General features: G+C 44.5%; 1 protein-coding gene across 1 annotated transcript in view; it reads left to right on the top strand.

The window, feature by feature from the left end:
* lamb2 (laminin, beta 2 (laminin S)) overlaps nt 1-15000 on the top strand; it is a gene marked incomplete at its 5' end in the record, with an annotated part of 71862 nt that overhangs the window by 32550 nt on the left and 24312 nt on the right. Inside the window, 5 exons of the mRNA XM_083769893.1 lie at nt 296-416; nt 1785-1973; nt 4286-4576; nt 10919-11031; nt 14554-14633. Coding sequence (XP_083626019.1) covers nt 296-416; nt 1785-1973; nt 4286-4576; nt 10919-11031; nt 14554-14633 — 794 coding nt within the window. The remainder of the gene's footprint in view (nt 1-295; nt 417-1784; nt 1974-4285; nt 4577-10918; nt 11032-14553; nt 14634-15000) is intronic.

The raw sequence follows: 15000 nt of genomic DNA, 5'->3' as shown, positions 1-15000 counted from the left end.
CGCGACTGGATCACATCTGCATGACCTCACTGACACCCGATTAATAGTTTAACTCCTGCTTCTCAACTGTGCCGCATTGAGAAGCTCTGTTGTTTCAGTGCGAGCGAGGTCGCTTCTCGCGCTCAGGGCGTCTTACTGGTTTATAACATATCTGAGTAACATTTTGATCTCACGCACACACACAGACACACACAGACACACACACACACACACACACACACACACACACACACACACACACACACACACACACACACAGACATCGACCTCATGTGTCTCTCTCTCTCTCTCCCAGGTCCATGGGAGGTGTGTGTGTAACCACAACACCAACGGTCTGAACTGTGAGCGCTGTGACGACTTCTACAACGACCTGCCCTGGAGGCCGGCGGAGGGACGCAACACCAACGCCTGCAAGAGTGAGTATACTCCGAGTAGAAGAAGAACATGATGTAGTACTAGTAGTAGTAAGTAGCCTTCCAGAGCCATGAGGCCCAATGGGGCAGCGGTGGCCGAACGGTTTGCGGAGCGGTCTTGATATCGGAAGGTCGCTAGTTCGTATCCCCGAACCGGCACGTTAAAATTACCACCGCTGAAGTACCCTTGGACAAGGCATTGAACCCCTACTATGAGCAGGGCCTGGCTGTAAACAAGTTCTTGAGCTTGCTTAGTCCAGTTACCCTGGGTAAATATAGTAACTTTCCTTTCCAGGGCAGGAGCCTACCCCCTGTTTCTGTAGCGTGAGGCAGCTTGATGTACAAGTACACCCCCTGGACATGACGCTAGTATGTCGCAGGGACTTACCCCCGATCCAACCCTCGATGCTGAGGGGGTAGTAGGGGGGGCATTAGTCGAGCAGGGGGGGTAGTAGTTTAAGCGGGGGGCCCCGTGCCCGTGCTGGATGGGATGCAATGCTATACAATATGGCAGGGGTCGTCAACCTTTTTGACATGTTGTAATTTTCTTGATAGTCAGCGTGCCATGTCAACATTAATACTTTTAGCGCCATTGCCGAAGACCTTCGGCAATTGAAGCCTCATTTTGATACTAACGCTTGCCGCCATTGCCGAAAGCCTTTCGGCAATTGCTTTTTATAGTGCATTCGATCAAGCGACCCATAATGCTACTCACGTTAGCCGGTTAGCTAGCTGTGTTGTTAGCACAGCACTGGATCGTTCATCTTAGATCGTCGTCGCCATAATAACCCATTCTATCCGTTTCTTTCAATGGCCTGTATCTCCTGTTCCTTGTCCCAGATGGCATGTTTGGTCAAAACAGCGTTTCTTTGACGTCACAGAGCCGACGCTGTGTAGCTTGTCAGAGCTCCGTTCTGGATTCATATTGTCAACAAGGCCTGCCCAGCTCCGTGTAGATTCCAAATTTAGGTCTACTGCGAACTGACCAGAAATGGCGGATTTTCAAAATAAGAGCTCAAATTAAAAAAATGCTGGCGTGAGTTAGGTCCTAATTGTTCAATAAATGATAGCAGTAAAAGGGTTAAGTTTACGACACACAAATATATCCAACTGATTTTGGTTGTCCATGGGCTAATGAAAAAAATGGAAAAAAATACAGTGATATAGTGACATCACAATATCATATGGGTGTGTCACATATATTGTAATGTATACCCTGAAATCCCGAATAAACAAAACTGTGAAAAAAATTAAATGAACAGCTGTGATTGGGCTACAGTATTGGTAATCAGTTGCTTTTTATGGCTTCATGAACCCAAAAAGAAACGTTATCACTTTGACATGGCGCTGTATCTTTTCTCCTCCTCCCAGAATGCAACTGTAACGGCCACTCCAGCCAGTGTCACTTTGACATGGCGGTGTTTCTGGCTACGGGGAACGCCAGCGGAGGAGTGTGTGACGAGTGTCTCCACAACACCATGGGACGCAACTGTGAGATGTGCAAACCCTTCTACTACCAGGACCCCGCCAAGGACATCCGAGACCCTCGGGTTTGCATCGGTGAGTTGGGTGGTGTGTGTACTCCATCAGAGACCCTCGGGTTTGCATCGGTGAGTTGGGTGGTGTGTGTACTTTATCAGAGACCAGAGGGTTTGCATCAGTGAGTTGGGTGGTGTGTGTACTTTATCAGAGACCCTCGGGTTTGCATCAGTGAGTTGGGTGGTGTTTGTACTTTATCAGAGACCCTCGGGTTTGCATCGGTGAGTTGGGTGGTGTTTGTACTTCATCAGAGACCCTCGGGTTTGCATCGGTGAGTTGGGTGGTGTGTGTACTTTATCAGAGACCCTCGGGTTTGCATCAGTGAGTTGGGTGGTGTTTGTACTTTATCAGAGACCCTCGGGTTTGCATCGGTGAGTTGGGTGGTGTTTGTACTTCATCAGAGACCCTCGGGTTTGCATCGGTGAGTTGGGTGGTGTTTGTACTTCATCAGAGACCAGAGGGTTTGCATCGGTGAGTTGGGTGGTGTTTGTACTTCATCAGAGACCAGAGGGTTTGCATCGGTGAGTTGGGTGGTGTTTGTACTTCATCAGAGACCAGAGGGGTTGCATCGGTGAGTTGGGTGGTGTTTGTACTTCATCAGAGACCAGAGGGGTTGCATCGGTGAGTTGGGTGGTGTGTGTACTTTATCAGAGACCCTCGGGTTTGCATCGGTGAGTTGGGTGGTGTTTGTACTTCATCAGAGACCAGAGGGTTTGCATCGGTGAGTTGGGTGGTGTTTGTACTTCATCAGAGACCAGAGGGGTTGCATCGGTGAGTTGGGTGGTGTTTGTACTTCATCAGAGACCAGAGGGGTTGCATCGGTGAGTTGGGTGGTGTGTGTACTTTATCAGAGACCCTCGGGTTTGCATCGGTGAGTTGGGTGGTGTTTGTACTTCATCAGAGACCAGAGGGTTTGCATCGGTGAGTTGGGTGGTGTGTGTACTTCATCAGAGACCAGAGGGTTTGCATCGGTGAGTTGGGTGGTGTGTGTACTTCATCAGAGACCAGAGGGTTTGCATCGGTGAGTTGGGTGGTGTGTGTACTTTATCTGGCTTTGTTATTGACTACATAGCCTGACCTAAGCAGAGACATTTCTGGTCTAGAGGGGCGGGTCGCGCCTCAGAAATGCGCGCACCCTGATTGGATCTCATCGATCTGTCCGTCACCCCCGGCCCCTCCTCTCCCCCCTAGTGCAGCGCTACGTCACATCATTTAGAGCAACGCCCACCCGGAAGGGTTGACTCCCACTTTTAGACTGGTTCAGCCCACAGCTTTTTCCAGGCTTTCATCTTTCGCGCAGACGAAATGAAAGCCTGGATATCGAGGCTATTGACTACATTAACAGAGGATACTGTATATGCGCGTGACATAGGCATGTAATGATACACTCAACTCACGATACCATACGTATCACGATATGAGGTTCACGATAAGATTTTTCACCATATTTTCAACACAATGATTTTCCAGACAAAATTAAATTAATGACCAATTTCTTTTTTTTAATGATTTATCTTCCCTCCCCAAAGCTTTTTTCACAATTTCTATTTAACGACATTGCAAAGATAATTGCCTTCCTTGATGTATTAATGAGCATCAATAACGACCATCACCTGCATGGGCACAGTCACAGACACATATACAGCTCCCCTCTCCAGACCTCTACTGTCTCATTTCTCTCCAAAATCATGTGAATATGATGGAATATGATTACAGCTGACATTTTTCTTATCACACACTAGTCCCCGTAAAAAAAAAGATTATAAATCGATACATATCGTCGGGATATAATATCGATATATCGCGATATACGATATATCGTTACATGCCTAGCGTGACATCATCATTATATGCGGGAACGCCTATTTGACTTTCTGGCCTTGACAGCCCAGACATCCAAACAGAAATGTCTGAAAGGGCCCAGGCCGTAGCGTAACGGTCTGGGCACCGGACTGGTGATCCAGTCGCAGTGTGCCGCGGGTTCGACTCCCGAACCCGACACGGCCTTTACCGCATGTCATCCCCCCATCTCTCTCCCGTTTCCTGTCAGCCTACTATCTGTCCCTTAAAAAATCAATAAAAGGCGTAAGCCGCAAAAAAATATCTTAAAAAAAAAAAAGAAATGTCTGATTGCATTCAGCGACGTTAAACTCACTTTGCCACTCGATGTGCCACTCACGTGCGTGCATGCGTGCAAGACTGTGTGTGTGTCTGCGGCGTGTGTTCGGTGAGTGTGTGTGCGCGCACGAGAATGCCCATTCTCATCTCTGTGTCATGTTTCACCTCCTCTCCTCCTCTCCTCCTCTCCTCTCCCCTCCTCTCCTCTCCCCCAGCGTGTGACTGTGACCCGGACGGCTCCCAGAACGGAGGGATGTGTGACGGACTCACCGAGCCGGGCCTGGGCTCCGTGGGGGGTCAGTGGCTCACCGAGCCGGGCCTGAGCTCCGTGGGGGGCCAGTCCCTGGGCTCCGTGGGGGGCCAGTGGCCCACCTCCGTGGGGGGCCAGTGGCCCACCTCCGTGGGGGGCCAGTGCCGCTGCAAGGCCAACGTGGAGGGGCCGCGCTGTGACAAGTGCAGGACGGGCTTCTTCGGACTCAGCGCCGACAACGCCCAAGGCTGTCAGCGTGAGTATTTATTTATACGCAGTTTACACTCGTTTAAAACCCATTTAGTCCTGACACCAGATGAAACCCATTTAGACCTGACACCAGATTAAACCCATTTAGACCTGACACCAGATTAAACCCATTTAGACCTGACACCAGATTAAAACCCATTTAGACCTGACACCAGATTAAACCCATTTAGACCTGACACCAGATTAAAACCATTTAGACCTGACACCAGATTAAACCCATTTAGACCTGACACCAGATTAAACCCATTTAGACCTGACACCAGATTAAACCCATTTAGACCTGACACCAGATTAAACCCATTTAGACCTGACACCAGATTAAACCCATTTAGACCTGACACCAGATTAAACCCATTTAGACCTGACACCAGATTAAAACCATTTAGACCTGACACCAGATTAAACCAATTTAGACCTGACACCAGATTAAAACCCATTTAGACCTGACACCAGATTAAACCCATTTAGACCTGACACCAGATTAAACCCATTTAGACCTGACACCAGATTAAAACCCATTTAGACCTGACACCAGATTAAACCCATTTAGACCTGACACCAGATTAAACCCATTTAGACCTGACACCAGATTAAACCCATTTAGACCTGACACCAGATTAAAACCCATTTAGACCTGACACCAGATTAAACCCATTTAGACCTGACACCAGATTAAACCCATTTAGACCTGACACCAGATTAAAACCCATTTAGACCTGACACCAGATTAAACCCATTTAGACCTGACACCAGATTAAACCCATTTAGACCTGACACCAGATTAAACCCATTTAGACCTGACACCAGATTAAAACCCATTTAGACCTGACACCAGATTAAACCCATTTAGACCTGACACCAGATTAAACCCATTTAGACCTGACACCAGATTAAACCCATTTAGACCTGACACCAGATTAAAACCCATTTAGACCTGACACCAGATTAAACCCATTTAGACCTGACACCAGATTAAACCCATTTAGACCTGACACCAGATTAAAACCCATTTAGACCTGACACCAGATTAAACCCATTTAGACCTGACACCAGATTAAAACCCATTTAGACCTGACACCAGATTAAACCAATTTAGACCTGACACCAGATTAAACCCATTTAGACCTGACACCAGATTAAACCCATTTAGACCTGACACCAGGTTAAACCCATTTAGACCTGACACCAGGTTAAAACCCATTTAGACCTGACACCAGATTAAACCCATTTAGACCTGACACCAGATTAAACCCATTTAGACCTGACACCAGATTAAAACCCATTTAGACCTGACACCAGATTAAAACCCATTTAGACCTGACACCAGATTAAACCAATTTAGACCTGACACCAGATTAAACCCATTTAGACCTGACACCAGATTAAACCAATTTAGACCTGACACCAGATTAAACCCATTTAGACCTGACACCAGATTAAAACCCATTTAGACCTGACACCAGATTAAACCCATTTAGACCTGACACCAGATTAAAACCCATTTAGACCTGACACCAGATTAAACCCATTTAGACCTGACACCAGATTAAACCCATTTAAACCTGACACCAGATTAAACCCATTTAGACCTGACACCAGATTAAACCCATTTAGACCTGACACCAGATTAAAACCCATTTAGACCTGACACCAGATTAAACCCATTTAGACCTGACACCAGATTAAAACCCATTTAGACCTGACACCAGATTAAAACCCATTTAGACCTGACACCAGATTAAACCCATTTAGACCTGACACCAGATTAAACCAATTTAGACCTGACACCAGATTAAACCCATTTAGACCTGACACCAGATTAAAACCCATTTAGACCTGACACCAGATTAAACCCATTTAGACCTGACACCAGATTAAAACCCATTTAGACCTGACACCAGATTAAACCCATTTAGACCTGACACCAGATTAAACCCATTTAAACCTGACACCAGATTAAACCCATTTAGACCTGACACCAGATTAAACCCATTTAGACCTGACACCAGATTAAAACCCATTTAGACCTGACACCAGATTAAACCCATTTAGACCTGACACCAGATTAAAACCCATTTAGACCTGACACCAGATTAAAACCCATTTAGACCTGACACCAGATTAAACCCATTTAGACCTGACACCAGATTAAAACCCATTTAGACCTGACACCAGATTAAAACCCATTTAGACCTGACACCAGATTAAACCCATTTAGACCTGACACCAGATTAAACCCATTTAGACCTGACACCAGATTAAAACCCATTTAGACCTGACACCAGATTAAACCCATTTAGACCTGACACCAGATTAAACCCATTTAGACCTGACACCAGATTAAACCCATTTAGACCTGACACCAGATTAAACCCATTTAGACCTGACACCAGATTAAACCCATTTAGACCTGACACCAGATTAAAACCCATTTAGACCTGACACCAGATTAAACCCATTTAGACCTGACACCAGATTAAAACCCATTTAGACCTGACACCAGATTAAAACCCATTTAGACCTGACACCAGATTAAAACCCATTTAGACCTGACACCAGATTAAAACCCATTTAGACCTGACACCAGATTAAACCCATTTAGACCTGACACCAGATTAAACCCATTTAGACCTGACACCAGATTAAACCCATTTAGACCTGACACCAGATTAAAACCCATTTAGAGCTGACACCAGATTAAAACCCATTTAGACCTGACACCAGATTAAAACCCATTTAGACCTGACACCAGATTAAAACCCATTTAGACCTGACACCAGATTAAACCCATTTAGACCTGACACCAGATTAAACCCATTTAGACCTGACACCAGATTAAACCCATTTAGACCTGACACCAGATTAAACCAATTTAGACCTGACACCAGATTAAAACCCATTTAGACCTGACACCAGATTAAAACCCATTTAGACCTGACACCAGATTAAACCCATTTAGACCTGACACCAGATTAAAACCCATTTAGACCTGACACCAGATTAAAACCCATTTAGACCTGACACCAGATTAAACCCATTTAGACCTGACACCAGATTAAAACCCATTTAGACCTGACACCAGATTAAAACCCATTTAGACCTGACACCAGATTAAACCCATTTAGACCTGACACCAGATTAAACCCATTTAGACCTGACACCAGATTAAAACCCATTTAGACCTGACACCAGATTAAACCCATTTAGACCTGACACCAGATTAAACCCATTTAGACCTGACACCAGATTAAACCCATTTAGACCTGACACCAGATTAAACCCATTTAGACCTGACACCAGATTAAACCCATTTAGACCTGACACCAGATTAAAACCCATTTAGACCTGACACCAGATTAAACCCATTTAGACCTGACACCAGATTAAAACCCATTTAGACCTGACACCAGATTAAAACCCATTTAGACCTGACACCAGATTAAACCCATTTAGACCTGACACCAGATTAAACCCATTTAGACCTGACACCAGATTAAACCCATGTAGACCTGACACCAGATTAAAACCCATTTAGACCTGACACCAGATTAAAACCCATTTAGACCTGACACCAGATTAAAACCCATTTAGACCTGACACCAGATTAAACCCATTTAGACCTGACACCAGATTAAACCCATTTAGACCTGACACCAGATTAAACCCATTTAGACCTGACACCAGATTAAACCAATTTAGACCTGACACCAGATTAAAACCCATTTAGACCTGACACCAGATTAAACCCATTTAGACCTGACACCAGATTAAACCAATTTAGACCTGACACCAGATTAAACCCATTTAGACCTGACACCAGATTAAAACCCATTTAGACCTGACACCAGATTAAAACCCATTTAGACCTGACACCAGATTAAAACCCATTTAGACCTGACACCAGATTAAACCCATTTAGACCTGACACCAGATTAAAACCCATTTAGACCTGACACCAGATTAAAACCCATTTAGAGCTGACACCAGATTAAAACCCATTTAGACCTGACACCAGATTAACCCATTTAGACCTGACACCAGATTAAACCCATTTAGACCTGACACCAGATTAAAACCCATTTAGACCTGACACCAGATTAAAACCCATTTAGACCTGACACCAGATTAAAACCCATTTAGACCTGACACCAGATTAAAACCCATTTAGACCTGACACCAGATTAAAACCCATTTAGAGCTGACACCAGATTAAAACCCATTTAGAGCTGACACCAGATTAAAACCCATTTAGAGCTGACACTAGATTAAAAACATTATACGCAGTTTACACTCGTTTAAAACCCATTTAGACCTGACACCAGATTAAAAACATTGCTTCTAAATCCTGAGAGATTTGGGTCAAAGCATCAGTAATATCTCTGATCTAGGACTAGAGGTTCTGTCCAAAAACAGACCCAAACATTTGGCATTTTGTCCCGTTCTGCCCCAGAGTGTAAAAAGAAAAGTCAAACGTAAACAGCGATCGCTATAATGAGTTGGGTTGGGTTGTTCTGGAGGTGGACTGCACGGTCAGAAACAGGCAGTGGGGGGAAAGGTTTTTTACTTTCCTTTTAATTTAGTATCAATACTGCAATACAGAAATAGGCTACTCCAAGTCCGGGAATTCAAAATGTACTTGAGTAAAAAGTATACAAAAGCTTTGGCTTCAAAATGTACTTAAAGTACTGAAAGTAGAAAGTAACTCACTATGCAGAATGCCGCGTTTCAAATGTTTAAACATCTTTTGAAAAGTGCCAAAATGTATATATATATATACATATATATATATATACATATATATATAGGGCTGAAGTGGTTACTGTATGTTTTGTGGCGATAATCCAAATCTACAAAGTAACTTAGTAACCAAAGTTTTCAAATAAATGTAGTGTGGAATAGTGCAATATTTGCCTCTGAGACGTAGTGGCGTAGAAGTAAAAGTATTGGAAATTTACCTCAAAATGGTACTTAATGCATTCAGGATGGGAACCCCTTTTGGTGTTGAAAAATAGCAGATCTACAAGCTATCATAAACATATTTTCAGATGGGGGGTCGGCGGCCAAATACATTTTTTTTTTTTAGGATATTTTTTTGCGGCTTACGCCTTTATTGATTTTTTAAGGGATAGAAAGTAGGCTGACAGGAAACGGGAGTCGAACCCGCGGCACACTGGATCACCAGTCCGGTGCCCAGACCGTTACGCTACGGCCTGGGCCATTCTATGGGTTCTTGACATGAAATAGTTTGAGAACCACTGACATGAAAACTGTCATGATTTAGAAGAACATTCGTAGAATCGTCCTCAGGTCTAAATGGGTTTATTTAAGTACAGTATACTTATAGGTAAATGTACTTAGTTGCTTTCCAGCAGTGAGAAACAGTCTGTCCACATTCTGAGCTAACAGACACTTAGAGTGCTCTGAAGCTGATGGTGTTTAGTCTAGCACTCAGCGCTGGAGATCGTTTAGCTCTGTGAAGGAGGGAGGCCCTCGGACGAGGTGATGTTTAGCTCTGTGAAGGAGGGAGGCCCTCGGACGAGGTGATGTTTAGCTCTGTGAAGGAGGGAGGCCCTCGGACGAGGTGACGTTTAGCTCTGTGAAGGAGGGAGGCCCTCGGACGAGGTGATGTTTAGCTCTGTTAAGGAGGGAGGCCCTCGGACCAGGAAATGTGTTTACAACTCAGTGATGGGCGTAACGTACTGCTGCTGCTATTTGACAGCGTGTTATTGTATGTGTTAAAAACCCACATAAAGCATACTAAAATAAACCCTTGTCCCTTTAACCACTTGAACCCTATTCTATTGGTGGGGGTGAACATTAGGCCACAAATATAAAGATCTACAAGCTCTCACAACGCATAGCGGTGTTGTGTTTTGCACTGTGAAGTGAATGTAGTGCAGCCGAGCAAAAACGGGAGATGAAAATCCTGCTTTTCAGTGTGATGCCGTACAGTACGATACAAGCATGACTGAGTGTGTGTGTGTGTGTGTGTGTGTGTGTGTGTGTGTGTGTGTGTGTGTGTGTGTGTGTGTGTGTGTGTGCGTGTGCGTGTGTGCGTGTGCGTGTGTGCATCCTTTGAAATAATTATTGCATTGTTTTTTTGCTAGGGCCTTTAATGTAGATTAAATTCCCATTGACAATGAATGGATAATTCACGTCATTATGTAGACGAGCACATCGGCTACTTCGGTCCTACACGAAGATTAATGATGACGTACCATGATAAAGAGCGCCCCTCACTTCACACGGGTGTGATTTTTCAACACGGCATGGTGAGAAATGTAACAGAGTGTATATATATGACCTTTGCCCTCTGGTTCTCCTCCAGCGTGTCGGTGTGAGCGCCGGGGCACGGTGAGCGGCGGAGCGCAGTGTGACCCCGTGAGCGGAGACTGCTTCTGCAAGCGCCTGGTGACCGGACGCAGCTGTGACCAATGTCTGGTGAGTACAGAGAGATATTAGTACAGATGTGACCACTGTCTGGTGAGTACAGAGATATATAGTGAACAATGTTAGATAGAGTACAGCTGTGACCAATGTCTGGTGAGTAGAGAGATATTACTGCTGCTCTGACCAATGTCTGGTGAGTACAGAGAGATATTAGTACAGCTGTGACCAATGTCTGGTGAGTACAGAGAGATATACTGAACAATGTTAGATAGAGTACAGCTGTGACCAATGTCTGGTGAGTACAGAGAGATATTAGTACAGATGTGACCAATGTCTGGTGAGTACAGAGAGATATTAGTACAGATGTGACCAATGTCTGGTGAGTAGAGAGAGATTATTTCTGCTGCTCTGACCAATGTCTGGTGAATACAGACTAGAGATATTACTGCTGCTCTGAACGCCATTGAAGAACAATAACACATTTTGACCTGAGATCAGATTCTAAAAAATGTTCTTCTACATCCTGACAGTTTTCTGAAAAAGCTATGTTTCTATGTCAGTCGTTCTTCGATTTTTCAAAAAATAGCAGACCCACAAGCTCGTAGCGCGCCACTCGGCCCCCCGCCCCCGAACCTCAAATGTAGGCTCTACAGAGCCGAACCGACTTTTATTCAGCGGTAAAATAGGAGTATGAATCGGCCCTTACTCCTTTCTGTGCCCCTCTTCGCACCCAGCACAAATTGAATGTGATGTTTGACTGTGTGTGGTATTGAGATGTCTAGGTATGACTGTGTGTGGTATTGAGATGTCTAGGTATGACTTTGTGTGGTATTGAGATGTCTAGGTATGACTTTGTGTGGTATTGAGATGTCTAGGTATGACTTTGTGTGGTATTGAGATGTCTAGGTATGACTTTGTGTGGTATTGAGATGTCTAGGTATGACTTTGTGTGGTATTGAGTCGTCTAGGTATGACTGTGTGTGGTATTGAGATGTCTAGGTATGACTTTGTGTGGTATTGAGATGTCTAGGTATGACTTTGTGTGGTATTGAGATGTCTAGGTATGACTTTGTGTGGTATTGAGATGTCTAGGTATGACTTTGTGTGGTATTGAGATGTCTAGGTATGACTTTGTGTGGTATTGAGTCGTCTAGGTATGACTTTGTGTGGTATTGAGTCGTCTAGGTATGACTTTGTGTGGTATTGAGATGTCTAGGTATGACTGTGTGTGGTATTGAGTCATCTAGGTATGACTTTGTGTGGTATTGAGATGTCTAGGTATGACTGTGTGTGGTATTGAGATGTCTAGGTATGACTTTGTGTGGTATTGAGATGTCTAGGTATGACTTTGTGTGGTATTGAGATGTCTAGGTATGACTTTGTGTGGTATTGAGATGTCTATGTATGTCCTCTCTTTTGTTTAAAGTGGGACATTTGGTATATTGGCCTAAAATATTGTCTATATACATACATTCATGAATCCACTTGCCGACCGGCTGTTGGCATTGAGACATTTTTAATAGGGGTTTTTTAGGTAACCATATATATACCATAGAAGTCCTGACTCATTTCTCTATGGTGAATAACATGGGCTCATCCTAAAATCGTTTCATATAAGCGTTGTGGTCCAAAAATAAACAAGCTGTCTCTGCGTTATTGTCCAGGGAGGTGTCTCTGTGTCGTTTACGACCGTCAGTTACTCATATATGATACAGTCTGTTTCTAGCGAAAATGTAACTAATTCAGCAGCAGTAACAATAGCGTCAGTTGATTCTTCATATCCATATGAGTGAAACGGCCTGGACGAGATGTTTATTTTTCAAACACAGTTCTTATACATGAGGCAATCTAAAATCCCCCCTATGGGGATTACAATGCAAATATAAACATTTTCATTATGTTTACTGTATGTAGCAGGTGACATCATGTCATGATTCTGAATGCATTTCAAGCATTAGTTTTGCACAAAAAAACAGCCATATAGCCACTTGCCCAAATGTGCCCCAAATTCATTTTTGACATTTTTGCCTTAGGATGTTAATGGTATGGTCACATATATAAACCCCTATAAAATAATTGCTCAATAGCCGGTCAGCAAGTGGATTCATGAATGTATGAATATAGACAATATTTTATAGGCCAATAAAAAAAAAACGATATACCAAATTTCCCACTCCACCCCGGCTGTCTGACTACATACTCCCTGCCGAGCGACAAGGTGTTGTATAGCGATCCACCTTCCTATTATAACCTCACCTCTTCTCTGGAGCCCCCCACGCACTACAGCCAGGAATAGTAGCCAGGAATGTGAGCTCCTTCCTGGGGGCAGCGTCTAAACTTAGCCCAGGGATCTGAGGCCCTGTCCGGCTGGAAGGATACGCTTGCTTTTTACAGCATGCCAAACATGGTCGGGTATCTATATCTCATAAGCTGCCTGTAAAAACCTCCTTTTAGAAACAATAACATCAGATGCTTATCCTGTGACAGTTATACAGTAGGTCAGCACATTCTGTACAGTGTGTGTGTGGGGGGGGGGAGATATCGTTGCTGTAGGGACGAAGAAACCACCTAACTCCAAAATGTATTTTTTTTTTCAGGAAATGAAGATAACCGTATATATTTTGAAAACAAAGCAATACTGCCTCATCACAGTTGGTGTTGTGACTTTATATGTTATGCCAATTACTTGCATGCGAGGGAGAGAGGTGGTGGAGTTAGACAGTTTGAGGGTCCAATGGAGTTAAGAGGTTTTTGTCCAAAGCACTATTTTACTACTTTTCATGTCATTGCATGGTTCAATATTTTTGTTAACCAACACACAAAGACATAAAGGATGTTCAATAGCTCTGACTTCAAAGACCTCAACAATGTAGTTAGGTGGTTTCCTGGCGACAGCAGATTGGCGTCAGTCAGTGTGACAGTGTAAGAGAGGAGTTAGGTGGTTTTCCTGGCGACAGCAGATTGGCGTCAGTCAGTGTGACAGTGTAAGAGAGGAGTTAGGTGGTTTCCTGGCGACAGCAGATTGGCGTCAGTCAGTGTGACAGTGTAAGAGAGGAGTTAGGTGGTTTCCTGGCGACAGCAGATTGGCGTCAGTGTGACAGTGTAAGATTAATGGAGTTAGGTGGTTTCCCGGCGACAGTGTAAGAGAGGTGAGCGATAATAAAACTGTACGCCTCTGGGTTATTTTGGAAAAGTTACTGTAAAGAGCTGTCATTCCATTAACCAGGGAACAGCTGGGCACACTGAGAATGACTCATACACGCACTCACGCACACACGCAGGCACGCACACACACACACACACACACACACACACACACACACACACACACACACACACACACACACACACACATCCTGCCAATCAAACAGCAGGGGAAGTTCCCTGGCTAATAATGTGTGTGTGTGTGTGTGTGTGTGTGTGTGTGTGTGTGTGTGTGGGGGGGGGGGTGGGGATGAATTATGTCTGTCTGTCTGTCTGTCTTTCGCCTTCTGTCCATGTGTTGCTGCTCTGCCAACTCCATTTCTGTCTCTTGATTTGTCTCGATGTCTCCCCCCCCCCCCCCCCCCCCAGACAGAGCACTGGGCTCTGAGCCACGATGCCAACGGATGCAGAGGCTGTGATTGTGATGTGGGCGGAGCTTTGGACAACCAGTGAGTGCACGCACGCACGCACGCACGCACGCACGCACACACACACACACACACACACACACACACACACACACACTCATCACAATCATTTTAATATGACTTGCAGCACAAGTGAGACTTCAAGGCAAGCAACGCATCACTCTTCCATGGGAGACAAGCAATATAGCTCTGGGCATAGGATGGGATGGGGAAGGGATTTAGACAGGTAACCCTTCTGGCTCCAAAACTGTGGAATGCACTTCCCATTGCAGTCAGAACTGCAGCATCACTCCCAATCTTCCGCCGTAGCCTGAAAACCCACCTTTTCAGACTCCATCATGGCCCATAGCACTTACCCTACCCCCTTAGATAGCATTTCTGTAGACTT

Source organism: Protomyctophum parallelum, assembly GCF_964188405.1.
Source record: "Protomyctophum parallelum genome assembly, chromosome: 7".
Taxonomy (NCBI): domain Eukaryota; kingdom Metazoa; phylum Chordata; class Actinopteri; order Myctophiformes; family Myctophidae; genus Protomyctophum; species Protomyctophum parallelum.
This window is presented reverse-complemented; position numbering and strand designations above follow the sequence as displayed.